Source organism: Camarhynchus parvulus, chromosome 2 (genome assembly GCF_901933205.1).
Source record: "Camarhynchus parvulus chromosome 2, STF_HiC, whole genome shotgun sequence".
NCBI lineage: Eukaryota > Metazoa > Chordata > Aves > Passeriformes > Thraupidae > Camarhynchus > Camarhynchus parvulus.
Window position 1 is genome coordinate 41,270,001 of NC_044572.1, and position 21,911 is coordinate 41,291,911.

General features: G+C 39.3%; 1 protein-coding gene across 1 annotated transcript in view; it reads right to left on the bottom strand.

Moving 5' to 3' along the window:
- GADL1 (glutamate decarboxylase like 1) overlaps window positions 1-21,911 on the bottom strand; it is a 79,405-nt gene that overhangs the window by 19,486 nt on the left and 38,008 nt on the right. The window contains exons 12-14 of the mRNA XM_030971642.1: window positions 19,888-20,087; window positions 15,583-15,634; window positions 12,486-12,575 (exon numbers count right to left, since the gene is read on the bottom strand). Of these exons, the coding sequence (XP_030827502.1) occupies window positions 12,486-12,575; window positions 15,583-15,634; window positions 19,888-20,087 (342 nt within the window). The remainder of the gene's footprint in view (window positions 1-12,485; window positions 12,576-15,582; window positions 15,635-19,887; window positions 20,088-21,911) is intronic.

Below are 21,911 nucleotides of genomic sequence, written 5' to 3' on the forward strand. Positions count from 1 at the left end.
AATGTCAATCAAACAGCTAGTGAGGCTCCACAGAGATCAGGATTAACCTTGAAGCTGATCCTCACTGTTGGTTTTCTGAAAGTCAATAAATGACAGCTGATACCATTTGCAAGTGAGAGACTCACAAAGGGAGAAAAACGAGGAAGACAAGCCATTGCACAGACCTGGACTGCACAAACTCACTCAAAAGAAAGTTATGCATGCAAATTAAAAACCCAGAAACAGCTCAAAATGGATGACTACCCTAAAAACAGTGACTCTGAAAAGACTGTAGCAGTCAACAATAAAACAAAATTCATAAGAGCTTCCATCAGAAGCCAAAAGTCCTTCCTGGTAAGAAACTGACTTCTCTGCAATTGTTTTCACTCTACACCCAAGCCAAAATCAGCTTTTAAAAGTTCTGTCAAGAGGCAGACAACAAAGTTTTGTAATTAGGTCATTTATGGGAGTGCTTTAAAACAGTCAAGACTGCTCTCAAACAAAGATTCACAGATCATAGGACCACTGGTTTATCTGGGATGTCAGTTTGTTTCCCATAGGCCAATGGGAAAAATAATCCAAACCACTCAAGATGCCTTGACAATTTATTTTGTTCTCAAATTAGCAATTTATACACACAAGAAAACTTTTCATTTCAGCATTCATCACCTATATTTATTTTTTTTACAGAGCCTCCCAAAGAAAAACAGTAGAAGAAAAAATGTAATATGATCCACGATTTTATAAACAAGCGCGCAGGCATTAGGGAGACAATTTTATCTTCACATACAGTAGTGGAAACAGAGGTGCTGGCATAGTTCAGATATTTGTTGGGGTTTTTTACAATAATGAAAAATGGGAAGGATGATGATGACAGCCACAGAAATAACTCAATGTCTAATGAAGACCTAAAGATATGAATCTATTTAGTTTATAAATAGATGAATGAGAGGTGACTTGATGATAACTTATTAGCAAAAGGGAAAACACATTAGAGAAGGCTATTTTAGTGTGGGTAAGCAGTTTTTCACCACCATTTTGTACAGGAAGGATAATTAGCTATTGTAGGAGATGCCAAAGAATATGTTAGTTTTATCATTCCTTGATGTTTTCCACTCAAGAATAGATGCTTTCTAGAAGATGTGCTTATACAAAAGTCACTGGTCTACCCAGAGAAGAGTCTCCAAAATATAGAGCTGGCCAAGCAGACAATGACAGTACCCTAAAACAACCTCTAAACCATTCTTTTATTGAATATTTGTGAACTATGAATTATGATTGCAATTCTTTTTCAGAGATGCTGCATTTGCCCCATTGTTCACATCCTCTGAAACTCCACTGACATGGGAGTTCCCTACTTATGCCTCATATAACAAATAGAGTGAATATTTCCCCAGATAGGCTAAGCTACTGGTGAAATTGTCACCCAGGTTTCAGACTACAGTGGAAGTTTACCTTTACTGTGAGGCAAAATAAAGACTTATTCTGTTCAGCAGCTGCTCCTTTCTGGCTGATAAAACAGAAAAAAAAATCTTATTTTCCATCAAACACATAGTAATTCATGTTGTAGCAGTCCATTAATTAAGGGTGAAACTCAAAGATTTTATTTTCCTTCTGTCCAACTCATGAGAAAATGACCAAAAAAATCATTATGCTATTTATCTTATGATCACTATTATTGCACTATGGTCAATTCACTGTTGTTATTTATTGAACATGCCAAACCCAACAGAATGCTAGAAGACACTTCTTTCATTCAGAAACCACAGCAGGTACCAGCTGGCAGGGCTGGCACCCCCACCAATACCACCAGAAAGATTTGTAACCTTGTAAAGAAGGAACTTTAATGAGCAGTGTAGAAATGGTTCATTTAAAAAACACACCACCAACAGACCACACTACTACCCACTGTTCATTCATCCACCTGCAACTTCTGATATTCAAGTACCTTTATATCTAAAGCACTCAGAGAAGGCCCTGTTACCACACACTTGCAGAGGGAAAGGCACCAAGAAATGGGGCCTTCCATTCCAATGATTTTTGCTTGGCCATGCTCTTTACTTTCACTCTCAGTGAGATTCCTCCTATGCACAGGAGTAAGGGGAGGGGTAGATATTGCTGCTATCCTACATGTACCCTTCAGCATTGAAATACCAATTATTAGTGAGGTTAATGAGTATATATATAACCATCATAAAGGAATATATATAGCCATCATGTATCAAGCCAGTGGCTCTGGTGGGCAGTTCCCTTACCAGTCCCTAGTGCACCCTAAAATCCTCACCTAAAAATCACTTCAGTCATCAACCCCATTCAGTTCAAACTCCCACCGTAAAACAGATTCTCTGAACTGCACACCAAAACCCTCCCAGGGCCACATCCCAAGTTGTTTTTTTTTTCTCTGCCAGGGTGCTAGAAAAGTGCTAGAAAAGTCAACCTTCCTTCTACCATGTTTAAATGGGAAAAGAATTTATCCCTTGTGCAAACTGCAGAGCAGCAAGTCCACAAAAGCCTTCTGTTACTGCTGTTTTTCTGAGACAAAACTATACATCCTCACCATACCCACACAGTACCACCTGTGCAGCTTCAGGCTTGCAAATTATTGCTTTCTCATCACCAGGAGACCAGTTAGGATCCTTCAGAGAGCCCCTGAGGCTTCTCATATGAAAGGAGTAAATTCAGAGCTGGCAGACAGATAGATCAGCTTCACAGACCCAGAGAACATGTTCAGTGCTCCTGAGGGACCATTCTGCAGACACCCAGGACAGAGATGAGATAGCCATGAGTCAAGTGTACTGGAGATACCCTGAAATGCTAATGTCTCTCAAGGACTGTTTTGCTCATTTGCAGAAAATTAGGAGTTGAAAGGGGCTAAAAAAGGAGTTTATTGTTCCCCTGAATGTCAGATAAAATAATTTAAGTCAGTGCATTAAAATATTATTAAAATTTGTTATAAAAAATAGATGATGGGGTTTTTATTCAGGTAAAAACAGCACAGAATGAAGCTTCTAGGGACCTTAGCACTCCAGTACTTAGACATTCCCAGAATGCTTCAATTATTGAGTTCCCCTGTGATATATGCTGGGTTTCATTTTGATCCACAGGCTATTAAACATGATCTATGATACTTTCAGAAAAGCAGTAGTTTGGAGTTCAACCTGTAACTCGAACTTTTTTTTCTTCTATCATTGGTTATTAATGTGCATATGGCATCAAGAGAGCAGAATGAAGGGGTGCACAGATATTCAGGAGCACAGTGCTGCCTTAGGAGAACAAAGTGCATAAGGTCAGGCAGAACAAAATGTGCTGAGTGTCTTCAAACTCTGCTTTCTTGCTAAAAGCAGTTCTCTTCCCAGAGAGGCACAAAAGGCCATTTAAAATATTAGCCAATATGTTCTAACTCCAAAATTAAGCAAAGGAAGTGTAATTAGTCCCATTTAAGCAGAGGAAAATACATGCTGATTGGGCAAACAAGTGCTATGTAGTCAGGAATCTGAAAGTACTTTTTCATTGTCGGGGTGATGAAACACCTGCCCAAGGAGGTTATGGAGTGTCTCATCCTTGGAGATATTAAAAAGTCACCTGGACATTGTCCTGGACATCTGACTCTAGGTGTCAGGAGCTGAAAGACCTACAATGTTCCCTTCAAACATCAACTGTTCTGTGATTCCTTTTACAAGTTTTTTTTTTTACAATGAAGTTACTTGAGTAACACTATATGTTATTCCATCCTCTCCCTTTCAATAATAATTTTCCTTTATATGATCCCAGGGGGTAAATACACACCCATAAACATGTGTATGCATAGGAAGACACATGCATTTACATTGAAACACTGGGACAGTTCTAAAGAGTTTCACAGTGTTGCATTACAAAATATGATTTTTTTTTTCATTTCTGTAGCAGTAATGAACAAAAATACAATACTGTTCTGCGGAGCACCATGACTCCAAGTAAGAAGTACTTATTTTTGTTATGCTATTGGGAAATGCTGAAAGGTACAAACAAGGATGACATTGTAGTGCTTTTAATGCTAACAAACAAAGAGACATGAAAAACCCTTACATTCATTACAAATTCCCTTCTCTTTTCTATACTCAAAAAGTAGTTTAATATTTGCTTTCAAAAAAAGTCATAGTTGACATAGTTTTCAGATTAGCTTTTTCAATTGTGCCTGAACACAGAGAAAACAATTTTCTGTTGCCAACTAGCTGCTTAATTTCTATTAATTGCACCATTTTCACATAGTCCCCCCAAACATTCGCCTTTCTGGAAAAGAAATGGGGTTGTTTTACCCTCTTGGTCTTTCCACAGTTTAAGAGATGCTTAACAATGGGTGCGAAGCATCTGCTGCTCTGGGTAACAGGTTGTATCTATTTGAAAGCCATACAAATTAAAAAGTACTGTCTTTGTTCGCACAAAAATAGCAAGGAGCTCTTATACAGTGCTTAAGTGCCCTCTAGTAAATTGAGTCTGTGCAATAAAGCAGAGAATGCAGTTCCACTGAATCCCCACCACCTCTGTCGACCTGTCACAAGATAAGACTTTTTAGAAGCTTCCTGTATACAAACAGAAAGATTCATTATATGTGAAGCTTTTAACAATGCAAAGATTTGAAAACAGGATCTTTTCAATATCTGAACTGAAAGCTAGAGTGATGCTCAGGTCTAAGCCTGCAAAAATTGTAAGACATTGGACAAGCGGAACCCATGTTTTCCCTGTAAGAACGGAGTACACCTACACAAAACATATACCAACACCACAGGTGATTTGCTTTGGTCCTGAAAGAACAGTCATGTCAACTGTTCCTTTTTTAACCTGAATTAAATACCATGTTTAGCCTGTGGCCATATGGCTCCTAGTACTTGAGCCAGTAAGGTATCATCACAGAGCATTTCATATTGTGATGGAAACACATCTTGCAGTCACCTCCTTGGAAGGTTTGGTCCTTTACTTTGAATCTGTGGGTCTCCTGTGATTTTATTTCCTAACAATACTTCTCTCCACTTTGTCTACTGCCCCCAGCTTCATTTCATGCCATTATGTGTATTACCACATGGAGAAATTATTGGGCCCTCCATTATCCTTAAAAGGATTTCAAGCAAGAAATAACTAGTGTGAAACCTACTTCATCTCTGGAGATCTGAGCAATCTTACTCTGCAGGTGGCTTGGGGAAGACGAAATCCTTGTTCAACTTGAATGCAACATATGGAGCTGCAGCAGACTCCCTCCCACCAGCTTTGATTGTTTCAGTAGGCTGAGCACCAGGGATCAATAGACCCCAGTCCCCAGTGTGCCTTGAACGTGCACAGCTCAATGCTAAGTCCCTGACAAAAGTTGCCCTGCACTCTCATCTAGTAAACCATTCAGCATCAAAATCATTGGGGTTTCTTTTCTTTTTTTTTCTCCCAAGAATTGAAGTGTAGTTTTAGTAGCTGTGCAGCAATGTTTTTAAAATGGAGTTGTTTTGCTGCCAGATGTATTATTTAGTGACGTTGATTGTTGCCTATTTGCATCAACTGAGACAAGCACCACTGGCCGAACATATGTAAAGATTTCTGCATGAATGGGACTGTCTTTCACTGGAGCCCAACTGATACTACACATCCCTGAAAAGTCAGTCTGCAATAAGGGACAAAGTAGAAAGCTAGAACAGAAATATGTCTGAAATATCTCAGAAATATGACTGTCATGTCCTGAATTACTACAGTATCACTTAGGACTATTATAGAAAGCAGGGGCTGGAAGCAGTTCACAGCCTTGTCTTATTTTATTACATCTACTGTAGTTACAATAGAGTCATAGAAATATACATCTGTTCTAACCCCATACACACACTTGATATGCCCGATATCCCATCAAAGAGCAAGTGTGAGATCAGGTCACTCTGACACACCATTATATGTGGCTGAAAGTTAGGCAGGTGTACAACCTCACCAATGTAAAATATAAACTGAAGTGCCCCTAACACCTGGGTGGAGTCCTAAGGTGAAACGGGCACTGTCAAGTGCATTAACTCCTACTTCTCCTAATGAAGACTTCACCAGCCAATTCAGACCCTTAGACTAACACTATACTTCAGTAATCATGCAAGAATAAATACAAAAGAGAAAAAAAACAAAACATAAATTCCAGCTATAAGCAGATACACACTCAGAAACCAAAATATTTTATTCTGAATTAACAATTTTTTTAAAGCATGTTATTTTTGTATTCTTATAACCCAATTCTATGGAGAATACTTTTAAAACAAAGTAATGTTAAATACCCTGTTTAATTAACAGCTACCGTCACTTTTGTACTGATGAGCTATACAAAACTGCAGAAGAAGACACATATTAAAAGGGAAAGTGTGCAAATCCCTCATTAAAGAGGTACTGAAACACTGCTATAATTTTTCTCTGCTATTATATTATACTGTAATGTTTTGTCTCATTTATCAAAGCTTAGACCTTTCTTCTTAACAATAAGAGTCATTTACATGCAGCCAAACTACAAAAATTTTACTCATCTGCTCTGTAATATTATGCAGTAATAGCTGCAAAATAAGAGATGTTGCTACTTTAAAAAATTAATGCCTATTTTATTATTAAACTTCTAAGCATCACCTTATGCTGAGGAATGGTCACCTAACAACCTAAATCTTGATTATTATCTTGTTACTTATTCTGTGGCTTCAGTGCTTGCTGAACCTCTCTCGCCTAGGGTCCTTGCCTGCAGCCCTGCCTCCATGGGCCCTCCTGATCTCACCTCTCCTGGAATGCTGCATTTCTGCCCCTCTTGAACACAACAATGAGAATGTAGCTTGGTCCATTCAATCAGGAGGAGATTTTGCAGCCCTTCTCTCCAGAAGCCTGTGAAATAGAAATCTAAAGCAGCACACAGCATGCTGAGGATTTAGTGTTAGGTTCTTTTTACCTGTATTTAGAAATAATGCAGCCAGTCAAGGATCATGGCACCTCTTAGGTCCCCCTTCTGAATAATGACGTCTTTCCCAAGGGTGCTTCTGACTGCAGGTTGCCTAAATCATGATCTGGGAGCTCCCTTTCTTGTTCTCCATGTTAAAGATGGAGAACAAGCCAGTTCCTCAAGCAGCTTCCCTGGGTAAGTGCCTTAAGTTTTACAGGATGAATCTGAAGCTTTTGTTGACCTTGATTCCCCTGACAAATCAAATGTATTTGAACAGCCCCTTCAGAGGTCCCATCTGATATGCTGGAATGACAATCCACCAATCCCCTGTCTAAAAGAAAGATTGCCAAAGCAATCTCTTCCATCTGCGGATTTTTGTTTCTTGAAGTCCACAAGAGATTTGAAGGGTGCTTTAAGAGAAAGCAAAGACCTTGAGGGATGGCACTAGTGAAGTCTAGATGGACAACACCCACAGCCTTTCCTTCCTCACTAAGCTGGTCACCTTGTCATGGAAGCCAATGATTTGGCCAATCTAACTCCTGTATATTTCTGTGCAAATCTTACCATTTTTTTCTTATAATTTGTTGCAGCCCTCCACCAAAACTAGTGTCAAACTGAGCTGGATGCTAGAGGCAGTAGGCTACTGGCTACCATAAAAGTTACTTATGTAAGGAAAGTTCACAGAACCCTGTCTCTGCCATTACTCTTCAAACACACACATGAAACTAACATTCAATTGTTTCCTTCTTCAAGAATAAGAAAAACACAGGGATGACAGCAAATCAAATAACATTTTGCACACAAATCTATTTCAAGTAGAAATACACTAGCAGTGACATATTTAGGACCTTTCTTATGCATAAACCTGATTTCACTGCATTTAATACTGTGATTATAACTCATGTCATTTTTCTCTTGTTCTTCCACAATGCAGAGAACAAACTTTGTCAATATAACCAACTGGAGATCTTGTTTTCCCTTCCCATTCAAATCTTGTACCATAATCAATAGGTATTTTAAATACATAAATACTGCTGAATCTGGTCCTTGATTAGGTTTTTTTTTTTATTTACTACAAAGATCACAAGATTCAGGGGTTGCCAAGGCAACACCTCTTCAACCTCCTTACATTTATGCTTTGAGATGAAATCTCTCATTAGGCAAATGTATCACAACACCATTCAGGATGACAGGAGATTTTACAGATATGCCTTCAGATAGAGATATATTCTTCTCCTAAATAGGACAGAAAGGCTGGAATAAGGTTACCTTTTACTAAGGTGAAGAGAGGAGGGGCAAAATGGTATTCCAAGCTATACAGGCTTTAGTAGAACATTACTACTTTAACATGACTTTGCATCCTGAGCCTTCTATATCAGCCAATAAATTTTGTATTACTTGGCCAAAAATCCTCAAAAGGAAAGGAAGGAAACAAAACTAAAAAACACCAACTGCATCACAGAAGTGGAGTCTGAGACTGAGATTCTAGAATTTGGAGTTACTGAATCTAACAGCTGTGTATAAAAGCTTTACTGAACCATTGGAAATCTAATACTCCAGCATATGTTTTTTTAGAACTACAGAGCAGGCAAAGTTTAGTAAATCACAAAAGGCTTTCTAGGAACCTACTGCTGCTTTTTGAACCTAGATTTTGAGGTCTAAAGTGGTACTTAGCAATAAACCACTAGCCTTCTTTACCGAGCAGTATTCATTACATAGCACTCTACCTACAGTCATGCTCCACGATCATTTGGCAAGGCCAGGGTCCTGCAGGAGGAGGGGTCTGTTAAAACAGTTACTTCTGTGTTGTCTTTTAGTCTGCAAGACCAAAGTCTGAGTTTTGCCAGACTACAAATTGATCCAGAATGAGTAAGACATAGCTAGCTGACTGGGTTAGCAGCAGGATGGCAACAGGACAGTTCGAAATGTATCCCTCCAAACTCTTCCTTGTGTCCTAGCATCCTCTGTGCTGCCAGGAGGTTTTCCAGAGGTGCTATCACTAACAATCAGCTAATTCTACAACATCTGCACGCATTTCAGTATAAGCTGAGAAAGCTGACTTTTCTAAAGAGAAGATTGTTGCAAGAATGTGCAGAGATATTTGTAGGTATGAAGAAAATACTAAAACTGAAATTATATCTGCTTGTGTGCTTTTACTTCTTCCCTCACTCCCATTTCTGCCTTGCAATTTCCAGTTCAGCTTTTCTCACCGTGACCCCGTGATAAGCTGACCATTCTAAGCAGTAAACAAAATAAATCCCACTGTGTGTCACCAAAGGAAAAGGAGCGAAATTCCCACTGGGGGGCGCATACAGCACTGGCAAAGCCATCGCTCCTTCATCCCGACAATTATGCCAGCTCCAGGTCAGAGACTGCAGCCCCCAGTCTGCAATGACAAAATAACATCTCTGACAGATAATTCCAGGTGACTCTACCAGCAACTCCTCAACTACCACAGAGGGCCCGTTTGCAGGGTTTCTACAAGAAGAAATCTCTCCTCACTTTTGAAGAATGGCGCTGGAAAATGCTTTACACCGGGTCGCTTATGGGCTATACCATGTGCAGTGCCTCAGCATGCTGCTCAGTGCCCAAGGCATGGACTGCCTTGGACCATTTCACTGCACCCAAAGCCTTGCTGCACTGTTTATAGAACTAGTTTCACTACACAGCCAACTGCTGCTGTAATCCCAAAAGATCAAAGCGGTGTCAGACTGTGGATGTGCACAGAATTCCCAATTTCACACACAACAGAGGAATGTGCCATTCATGCTGTTCTTTACTTCCCCCACCAAACAACAACCATGTTGTTTTCTCACTCCCTAAATTGTTCAGGTGATGAATCAAATGACCAGTTAGTGGCTGTTCCAAATCCTTCAGGCTTCTATCACCTTTCTGTTTTGAATGTAGGAGATTCTGAAGAGCCCAAATTTCACAGTTGAAGGCTCAAGAATTTAAAACAAACAAACAGCCTACCCAAAAAAAAAAAAAAAAGCTTCTGAGAGACACATTCTATGTAGGACAACAAGAAAGCTGACATCAGAATCAGGTATCACACCACAATCCAGTCAGTCCCAACACATTTCCATATAAAATGGGCCATGGAAACTGGAGAAGAGCCAGTACAGCAGAAAACCTCCAAGGCTATTTTGCATAGGACTATGCAAATTCTTCACAAACCTGAGGACTTTAGATCTGAACAATTTGCTTATCAACTTTCACCAGCACTAAAACTCATATAACTAGCTTTAAAAGACAGCATGTTATTCTGAACAATATTGCTGAACAAGTAGTTTAATAAAATCAATTGCTTGCCCTAGGGATTTTTAAGACATATGTTTTCTTAATTATTGTCAGTTATGGAGGTCAACAAAAAGGAAGATTGATTTCTGGATAAACAGAATAACTGTGATGTTAAAATGTGGTGTGAAAAGAGAAATTGTGAATGAAAGCATTTTAATGCTCATTTTAGTGATATTATGGGAATATTCAGGAACTGCTTGCAATCAAGAAACTGTCACAGCCCCATCTGTCAATCAACAGCGCCATGTTACAACCTCTCCAGCCTTAATGCTCTTATCATTTACACCTTGCTGATCAGGATGGATTCCTTCTTGTCCAGCAATATATTTGTATTGATTAATGTAATATAATGACCATGATGGTTGCATCAGCAATGTTAAAACAAATTGATCTTAGCTGAAAAAGTCAAGTCAGTCTTATTTTTCTGGGCCAGTGCTGTCATCTTATCTGCTCACTGATACATGTTGTGCCCCAAACTGGCGTTCAGCATCCAAAAAGCAGAGTAACCCCAGACCTATCCCTGCAGAGAATCAGGAAGGTGAAAGAACATGTTTTCACTGTGAAACAGGCTCGCTTCTGCAGTGTCAAACTGCTTCCCAGCAGTGTCTAAAATAACGCAACTAACAATAATCATTTGTTGTTTCCTCCAGGAGAGAAATCTGTGCTGTTTTCTAGCTTTTGTCTCTTTTGCACTAGATTTTTTTTTCAGGCTTTTATGGGGAAGAGTGAAATAGTTTATGTCTTAGAATTGGGATTTCTTAAGTTTTCATCAGAGGAGATATAAGAATCAAGAAAATGTCACCTTGCTCATGAAAAGAGTGGTTGAGATCTGCAGCAGTGGTCAGTTCTTCGAAGAAATTGCACGCAAGCTTCTTTCCCTCCAAGTACTTTTCCAAAAACACTGGCTAGGAAATTTGTATTTCTAGAATCAATCTATCTATATTGGTACATAAAATAAAGGCAGGTATCTATTCCCTACCCTGACTAGAAGCGCCATAGAGTAACAGAGCAAAGAACCAGTAAGTTACACTCCATAGCCCACTCAAAATACATGCTCAAAAGCCATTTGTTGTGCTTCATCCTTTCCCTCCTTGGTCCCATCTGTAGCCACATAAATCAAACAGTGACACTTGCAGCATTTTTTTCTTCTATGCCTTCCAGTTGCTCATTCCCAAATCCTCACTCTCCATGAGTAGATGAGCTGTTATAAAGCTCTGTATACACACATACATGCACACATATATACACACGCATATTCACATGTAAGGCTTCCACTCTAAGGAGAGGACAGGAAGCCCCAAACAAAAGGAACACAACCTTGTGAAAGGATGGTAAATGCCAAGCCCTTGCATCCATACTGTGGCTATGCATGATTCTGGACTACAAAAGTATACTTTCCAAAACAATACAGATGGGGTTAAGGAAGATCTCTCTCCTAAAGACATTCCAGCAAAAATTGAAAGTGATTCCTGTGAAAGCTGCTGAAATGAGAGCAGATGTCACAGGAAGCATGTATATAAAGTATGTATGCCTGTTTACATAGTATGCAGATGATATACACATCTATCTTCTAATTTAAACTTCTAGTAGCAAATTCTATGAAAAAATAAACACAGAACACCACAGCTCTTCCAGAAATGAGCGAACAATGAATTCAATTCAATTCCTCGTAGAATAACTTATTCAGTAAAACATAATACCACAATGTCTAGTGGTTTCTTAATTAAGTCTTAACTAATGATTCTCCACTAGTAAATTCAAAATTTTACTGCCGCTTTTTTTCCAAGATGTTCATGATTTTCTATCAGCATGGCAAAGAGTTACCAAGACACTCATCTGTGAAATTTTCCCACAGAATTTTCCCATTGCTGCCATTTATGTTTAACATCAGAAATATATTCTTATGCACTTCCTCACTTGCATTATCATAGATTATCACAGATAATGCAAGCCAAGTTCCAAGGACAGCACTAAGTGTATGAAACAGGTAATGAATGAATAATTTGTCTAGACAAGAGATGCTCCAACACTGTTCCTCTTCTCTCAGTTCTGCCAGCTGCTAACAGCTTGGATAGCAAGCTGAATACTTGTTAATGCTTACATCTCTTATAGTAAGAAAAAAAATAATTAGATTCGTCTAAACTAATAAAAAACGTAGATCTTACCAACATCTATTTAAGGATTAAATCCCCAGTCAACTGACTGGTTCTAATGGTGAGCAAAGCTGAGGGCTATTTCCCATTCTTATCTGGCACACAGATTAATCAGTAAGCCTCAAGTAACACATCACACTCACCTGGTGCAGCTTCTGCCAAAATTCAGGTCCATCCTCCATTTTTCTTAAGCTTGGTGGAATGTACCAAAAGCAGACGTTTGCATACTCCGGCTAAACAAGAGAACAAGTGATTGTTTATAAGATGTAATAGGGACACATATCACAGCTTTTCAAAGAGTTCTGCTTTATTTTTTGTGAAGGTGAAGCCTTTGAGTTTATACCCTTTCCTTTAAAGCTTCCTCCTCCAAGCCACCTTTGGTTTCCTTTTTTTCGAAATTAGAAATAATTTTTCAAATCATCCATTCCTCTTCCTGCTGCCAGGGGCTGCTTTTTAATTTCTTCTTCCTATATCCATCTTTAACTGTTTTACTCAGTAAAAAACTTTGGCTAGAAAAAGTATTAGAGAGGTGCAGAAGGTAAGTTACAGAATTCATATTTGAAGCAACTTTAAAGAATACATTTTCTTTTTAGTGTTTTGGGGTTTTTAAATGGAAATTTCCAATCATGCCTTTTATACAAAACACAAAAACTCTGTTTTTGTGACCATTTAACACTTTCGCAACCTCATCATTTTTCTACTGAACAATGCCAATCTCCTCTCATATCATAGAGCACACTATACAGTGCTGGAGTTAATGCTGAATTTCTCAATTGCCACATTTTATAAGAATCTCAAGATCCCTTGCAGGGTGTGCACCATATCCTGAATATATCCTGTCTAATATCTAAGCAGGCCTTTTGAGCAAAGACTGAGACTTCACATGTCTGCTTCTCTCCAGGGAAATTTTGCCTTTAAACTCAGCAGAGTTTGCTGCAAGGCTCCCAGCCAAAGTGGCTGTTCACCATGCATTATAAAATAAGGCATTTTGTGCTTATGAGGTTTCTGTATCATATATGATTGAGAAAATGTTCCCAGCAGGCCAGTCCAATGTCTATACATTTCCTGCTAATTTGGAACTTTTTTTTTGTTTACCTGTATAGAGAACAATAATATGAGGAATGGATACATTTTGTGATGCCATCCCACACAACCCACAAACCACTAAGTCAATCTTGACCTCCACTATTTGCAGCACAGCATTCAGATGGCAACTAGATTTTAATATGGATTATGATAATTTGGATTGTGAACTCACACACCCCACTCCTCTCCCACATGCCATCCTCATCAGTACCAGAGGAAAGGAAAAAACACTGTTAAAAGGGAGCTTGGTAGCTGAGCCACCCCATCTCTTTGCCCCACTGTGGATGTGGCTGTTATTATAATCCCAGGCAGTGTCCTGAACAAGGAGATCCCACCAACTGAGATGTTCTTCCATGAAAGGCCACTGAGGGCTGCTCATATAATTTTCTGCTTCATTCAAAGAATGCATTAAAGACAGTGAAATCATCAAGAAGAATATCATTGTCAGCAGGAACTGAGCTGCAAACCTGCCGTGTGCTGCTGCTGAATGGAATAAAGATCAGTTCTTAAAGTCCCATTTCTTCCCCTAAAGAGCTTGCTTTGAGTACACATGTAAACACAGACTCTGAAAAGGCAGTGCCTTCCCCATAAGAACAAGGACTGGCTCAGTGTTATGGGGTTTACTTGAAAAACTATTTAAAATCAGATGGCAGGAGCAGACAGATGGTACACAGTACCATATTGCCATTGCCCATATTGCCTTCTTGATTATCTCAGTTTCCTGTCACACATCAAATACATCATTACCCTCTGAAAACACCATTCATCCTAGAAAACTACCCCCAGCCATGCTTCACACTCTATTTCTGGGTGTGTTGTCACAGGTCTTACTCAAGCAGGTAAGCAATTTTACCACAGAAGAGTTCAAGATGACTCAAGCACAAGTTGGCATTTCCAGGCCACAGAGCAATTCTCATTACAGGTTTTTCCTCGCTGCATGTATCAGAGGATCATTTTCCTAAGATCCTTGTCTGAAGCCCATCTTCCCGTCAGAGAGGCCTTGCACAGCTGGGCCTCGTTGCCTCATAGCATCTTCTCTTTGAATTCCCATTGCTTATCCCCTGCACTCCTGAAAACTTTCTTAACCCTTTCAACTTCCCAACTCACAGAAAAACTCATAGGACTCAAGAAGATCAACTTCTTTCTCATAGTCCTCCTCTCAAATCCACTTTAAATCCAGATGCCTCACTCCTGCAGGAACTACACAGCAGCCTCTGCTCTTACCAAGAGTTTTCACCTCTACAGCAGACCTGGGCTCTCTGATAAGGTTTACAATAACAAGAAATGGACACCTTTTAACAGACTTGCCACTTTGCTGACCCCATCCTGTGCTGCTGGTCTAAAATTCTTCAACTGCTCAGCAGTATTCAAAGTTAAAAAGAAAAGTTTATATTGTATGAATAGTATAAAATATTTTTCACATTTTGTGTTTTGTCTAGCCTAACCTGGAATGCTCATGGTGGCACTTACTCCATTTCCCATTCTTCTCCATGTACTCTCTTCCTCCTGATCACACACATCTGCCTGTCCTTCATATAAGCACACTTCCAACAATGCAAAAGGTTTTTATAAAAATGACAGGTCTTTGCAACATCCCCCAATAACCATCCCCCTCATTAACCAAAGAGCTGAGGATAGGTGAAAAAGCAGTACTCAAGCTCTATTCCCTACACCCACCCTCCCCCAAACAAGCTCTCCAAACAGGAAATAAGCTGACAGGTTTAGTAAAACAAGTGAAACACAGAACTTTTGGGTAGCTTTTAGGAAGAAGGGAGTCAAAGTAGAACTAGGGGAAAAAATATGGACTCTAACTATGAAAAGTCCATTTTTAGGATCAAACTATTTTTCCATCCAGCACACGGTCTTATTTGTAGCTCTGGCAAGCATTGCTTTTTTTACAGCCAGCCTCTTCACTCTCATAGAAAAGTGCTCTCTACACCCCCTGAGGCAATACAGGACCAGAAGAAATTAGGTAGAATGATGGTAGAGAACACAGCCCATGTTATGTGTGTTCAATCATATCTGTGGACCTCCAATACATAAACTGACAAGATTAGGTACTTTAAATACAAGTTGGTAATTGACTAAAAAGAACAAAATCAAACAATTGAGGCTTCCTAACAATAACAACAGTTCAGTTCTCATTTCACTTACCTCTAAAAGAAGCTGGAATCCCTCTCTTTTTTTAATTTCCTCCACTAGGTATCTGTAATTAAAAAATTAGGGGCTTAAAGCATAGAACAATACACACAGACAACAGCAAAAAAACATGGTCTTAAACACATACTCCTTTTTTGGCTTGGGTTTGGCTTTTTTTTCCCACACTTAGAAAACAACAGAGTTAAACCTCATTTCTACCTGCTGTGAAAATGCAATAGCTATTAGTTCCTGGAAACAAAAGAAGGCTACAGCCAGCCAAGGAGCACTAAGGAGAAGCCAAATTCTGTCCTCAGGCACAGATTTTCAGCAGAGCCACATGGCAGAAATTGATCCTATTTGCATCAGGTTGTGAACTTTCCCACTGCAAATTAATACCTCCATCCCTTGTTAACAAGTGCCGATGCTGGGCTGCCATGTTATTTCATTGTCACTCTGACACCTCTTGCATTCTACTATCACCAGGATCTCTTAGCTCAGCCCAAAGTTTAAAAATTTGAACATACTTCAAGCTCAGCAATTTTCCCAGTACTGCCCACATTTTCCACATGGTACAACAGTGCAACTTCCCATTCAGTGGGCCACTGCTTACGTACTACATCCCTGGACCTCCTATGCTAACAGGGTATTAAAATGGGAATTTCTTTTCTTTCTCACCTGCCATGTGTGAAAAACACCGAAGCCTTCAATGGAGAGGTGGGTTTGAATCAAAATTTTGGATACAAACAGCTTCAATTTACAGAAATTTCTTAAAACATGACCACAACTTTGCCATGGCACATATCACACAGGAATTCTGAAGCAAAGAGGATGCAGATGGGAATTCTCTTTTCTTCTCCCCCATCAAAGCCTCACAAAGAAAAATTTCAACAAATTCACTGCAAATTCACACTGCTTTTCCATTCCAAGAAAATTTTAGTCCTTTACATGAAGATATTGCCGTTTAACATTAATAAATGTTAGTTTAACTGACACAGTTAAACTACTGATTGTGCAAAAATCTGTTCTCTTGCATTCACTATTTCGCATTTTCCTGTCTGAAGCTGCATTACTGGTCATCACACCAGTAACTCTTTTTGGTGAGAAATATTGTGAGAATAACCTCCCTTGGTCCTACCCACACACCTGAAACTTGCTCCCAGCAGGGACATCCCAGCACAGTTGTCTCTGCACTGCCTCTCCTCAGCAGACATGCTGCAGAAACAGGTTGGCTGGGTGAGCAATAAGCAATACCCTGGATGGCACACACTTTTCCAAACAGCGCCTGGGGACTTGTCACGCTGTTTATCATTACCAAGTGCTGTGCCTGTGACTCATTGCCTCCCAGCACACATCCCAGCACAGCTCTGCTGCAGTGGAGGGCCAGTGCCTGTGGCACACAGCTCAGGAGTTGTGCTGTGCACTGTTCCTCTCCCTGGAACAAGTTACAGTTCTGGTTGTTTCTGCCACCACCATTCAGATCCTCCCATGTGCACTTGTTTGTTATCCGGTTGTTAATGTCCCCATTGCTGCTTAGCAGACATGATTATCTGTAAGGTAATTATCTTATGTCAAACAAGCTTGCTGCTTCTGCCCTGTTTATTACAAGATGCTTGTCTGTGCCATAAAACCAATATTCAGCAACATCAGCAGGCTATTCATATGGCAGTGGCCTTCAATTAATTTTTTTCTAAATAAATTATGAAAGCAAAACCTATGCATAATCACTTTCCTTTTTCTTTTTTTTTTAAGGTCTTGAATTTTTAAAGCAATTTTGCAATGCTTAATATCTTTCCCTCTTACCTCAAGTGCCTTTATTTTATATCACCTAGGTATAAAATCTGACATAGGCTACCTGGTGTCAGTCAGGTTCACAACACTGTTAATCATGTTCTTAACTACACTGCCAATAACCTAAGAAGGCAGCTGTTAGAAAATCCATTGCCCATGATTTATCTTGCCAGGATCATTTGATGGCAGTGGAGCAATTTACTTTGTGCATCTCTCCACAGTTGACAGTGAAGTTTTATTATCATGTCACAATTGTGGTATGTTAGAGGGGCTTGAGTCTTAGTGAAGACCAAAGTACACAGAGAAATGTCATTTGCTGTGATTAAGCCTTGCAGAAAAGGAGGGGTGGAGATCTGCCATGGAAGTAGACATATGTCTGCTAACAGTGGGTGTCGGAAGAGGAAACAGGCAGAAAAATTACAAAGAAGATGAAGCATAAGATGCAGAGATGCTTATGTAATAACTATAGCTGTATTGTAAAAGCAGTTTATGTCTCTTTTGTTTTTAGTGTTGCTTTATAAAGCAATATCCCTACATCAAAGATAATTGGGGAGAAGAAAATACACAAAAAAAATCTGAAGCAATCAGTGGGATGCTTTACTCTACATATTTAAAAAGCAAGCCTTTCTAAAGAGACAGCATCACAATGTTCCCAGGATATTTAATACCCTGAAAGCATGATTCATCTCCAGAACAAGGAGGTACTACTGGAATAGCCAATAGGCAAAGTTTGCTGCAGAAATACATGCCTGCAATTACCCTTTAAACCTTTGCAGCTCTGCTTGGCTACAAGCAAAAAAAAAAAAATGCAATTTGCCCTTAAATTCTATAGTCAGTGGACTAAGTCCAGAATTAATCCAGGTTTTTGTTCAGGAACACTGAAATACTACCCTTGCAACTGAAGTAACATCTAATGTAACAAATGAGGAGAAAGGCTCTGAATAGCTGCATGGCTGAGTAGTTGGTAAAGCTGGTACGGTGCCCATGACCATGCAAACTCAAGATGGCAATGCCACCACTGTGAAGAATCTATTTAATCAGACAATGTCTAAAAATTAAATTTCTTCCTAATGGAAGAATGAACCAAAAACCAGAAGAGACAAGTCAGTCACTCCTTAGAAGTGTTACCATCTGAATCCTAATGTTGAACAGAAATATCGATCCCAGAAAGGTCATTAATCACTACACAGTCAGTCAAATGACCTTGGCCAGTGACCTTGATAAGGCTGAATTCTCCTACTGATAGTGGAATTACTTACTCTGAACAGACAAAGAACAGTACAATGCTTCGCAACAAAAACAAGGTGCAATTTAACCAGAACATATTAAAAAAGACATAACCAGCCAAAAAACTGAGCGGCTTTAAAGAAACAAAGCAGAGAAAAAGTCACAACTGTTTTTGGTTCCACTGTTTTTGGGTCTTTCTTTTTATTCCTTTCAAATCTACTCTGGGTTTAGGTCAGGGGCATTTTTATATTTATTTGTTTTTATCTCTTTAGGTAACTTCATTAGAGTCAGACTATTCCTTGAATATTGATTGAGGTAAACATTCAATACTTTTCTACTTGTTATTTCATATAAAAAGTAAAATGTCAATACCAATTATTTGACTTAAAGCAGTGTGTAGCTAGCTTGGTGTAGTTTTCATTATGCTTTGTCTTGTATAAATTCTGAACAAATATTTTACTTAAACTTTTTTTAATGGGCCATTACCTTGTTTCAAAATTATTTCTTCTAAGAGAAGACAAAACCACCTGTATATGGAAGTATCTTCCCAGAAACTAAGACATCACCATCACTTTATAAACCCCTTCTACCAAGAATTTTGCTGAATTCACTTGTGAAACTCAGTTCTGCAACACCAAAACCTTAATGAAATTGAAGAGGACAGGTGTGGGGAAGACCACAAGAAAAAGCTGTTTCAGTCCCTAGCAGAACATACTGTTAGCATTAAGAACTTCAGCAAACTTGAGAAAAGTCTCTCAGTATGTCAGAACAATATCACTTACATACATCCTGATACATACATTGCTTACATACATCCTCATATTAACACAGTGTCCTCATATGAGTTTTCCATGATCAGTTTTTTGCATTTCTTCTTTCACAAGGAATGACATGAACAAGAAACTTTGGTTCTTGCCAGACACAGCTTGGATTCTGGCACATAGAACTTCTTTTACACCAAAATCAGAATACACAGTTGAACTAGAAGAAAGTGTTTTGGTAACTATGTCCTGTTTGTGTAGTTCAGGTAACATAAATGTTCGCCAATACAGACTGATAGCCTAATTTTGACTTCTGTGTTTGCCAACATTTATGCTTATTGCTAAAAGCAATAACTACTATTAAATATTGTATCAAATGTAATAACATTAATTATTATTGTTATTACTTCCACCTGTTATACACAAACAAAAGGATAGAAGCAAAATGTAACAATGGGGTCTGTTCCAGGATATGGAGTATGAGCAGCGCCAACATTTCAGCCAATCAAACAGACTAGACATATTCAAAACTGTGAGGGGGTACCTTGCCAAAGCCAGTGCCCTGTTCACTCTCTCCTCAAGGCCTGTAGTTCCCAGTGCTTTCCACATCAGCCAGAATTTGAATGCATCCGGACGCCTGCTGCACTGAATGGACTTGTCCCCAGTGTCGTAGCTGACGTCGTAGAACTTGTCCTGCTGGAACAGGTAGGCAGCCTCAGCAGAGTAGCACTTCTTCAGGAGGCCCTGTGAGGAAACACAATAGAGACTTCCATTGGTGATGAGCATCATCAAACCTCCTCACCAGCCAAAGCCTGTCTTTTCTTGGCTGTATCAAATTCTTATCAAACAGATCTGGATATGCAGGATAACATCCAAAGCTAATGGTGAGGTTTAAGAAGCCTAGATGAGCCTAAAGTTAGTGAATTCATACAGACAACCAGTATTTATTTATAAATATAAATAAATATTTTCTTCATAATGTCATGAAAGAGCAGTGATATAGAGCAGCAGGCTGAAGAGGAATTTTGACTCAGATCTCAAGAAATCATGGGAGTGGGTACCACAGAAAAAGTTGCCCTAAAACATATATGGATGTGAAAGAGACAGAACAAGGAGACACCTGCACCAGTCTTTAGATCGCAGAATCACAGAGTATTTTAAGTTGGAAGGAAAGGAACCCACAAGGATCACTGAGTCTAATCCAAGTGAATGGCTCATACAGGGACTGTACCCACAGTCTTGGCATTATAAGCACCATGATCAAGAACAACCCCTGAGGAACTTCCTACCTGTTCACAAATGGAACTTCCTACATGTCCACAAATGGCTCAATCCATTCCTGCTTTGGTCAGTTGCAGGTAGGGAAGATTTTAGCCCAAAGAAATAAATGTTTAGCCCTTACTGCCAAAAAGTCACTGTGGATTTAGCACAGGCTGGCTGAGCAGAAAAACCACAAGGAGATTAGTACAACCCAATTTTTTTTCTCTTTCACAGAAATTTCAGACAAATGTAACATTTGAAAATAAACCTAAGAAAATATGCTTTCATATATGCTAATCATGATTTCTAAATAAAATTATTTTTATTCAGCAATCTCCAGCCTACAGCTTCTGAGGGAGAACCTGGGCAGAGATGAGCAGCACAAAACAGACAAAGATTAATGAGTGATGTGGCAGGTTCCAGCAGAGAACAAGGCTGGGAAACAGAAAGCACAGAGGCTGCTACAGATTTAAAGGTGCAGAGGAAGAGAAGAGACATAGGACTGGCTGTTGGTTGAAGAATGAAATACCAGAATATACTCTGTAAAACTATGAAGTAGAGAGAAGGGCTGGCAGAAAGCAGGTCACAGAACAGAGATGAGAGTGGCCCTATGAGGGGCCCAGGAGACAGAAAACGTGGATCTGTCAGTGCTAAGAAGAGCACAACTCATCTTCCAACTCAATCTCACTCTTACTTGAGCAAACAAAAAAAGCATTTCTCATTTTGCCCTTTTCTCTGCATCTGCTGCAAGTCTGATTTTAAAACGGGACAGCGTCTGATATCACTCTTGATCAAAGTGTCATATTCCCACACCAGAGGTACAATTCTTGTTCTACATTCCAATATCCTACTTATGACTTTGGGACTGGCAATAAAATGGAGTAAAAAGGTCAAGACAAAAAAAAATAATTAATGAACTGGCATACACAGAATAACTCTGCCTCTCTCCTAGACTCTTCAATTCCCTCCAAAAAAGCAAAGCAAATAAAAAACTCCACCTACACACCTATTAATAGAGCACTAAAGGAGAACACCACCAAGGTTTTCTCCACAGCTTCTGTATGGGTTTGACAATCCCATTGTAATATTTGATAAAAGTACAGCAAATTTGGTCTGAACTCTTAAGTCACAGGAGCAGCACATTCAGCCTGGTGAAAAGGCAGTTCTTATGACAGCTTGGGGGAAAAAAGAGTTTGGTGTCTCCTCTCCCTTTGCAGAGTGATAATGCGCAGCTGCAGCACAGGATAGCCACAGCTGGAAAGCCAATGATGGATGCAGTGTTTTGCAGCATATAAAATTCTAACACCG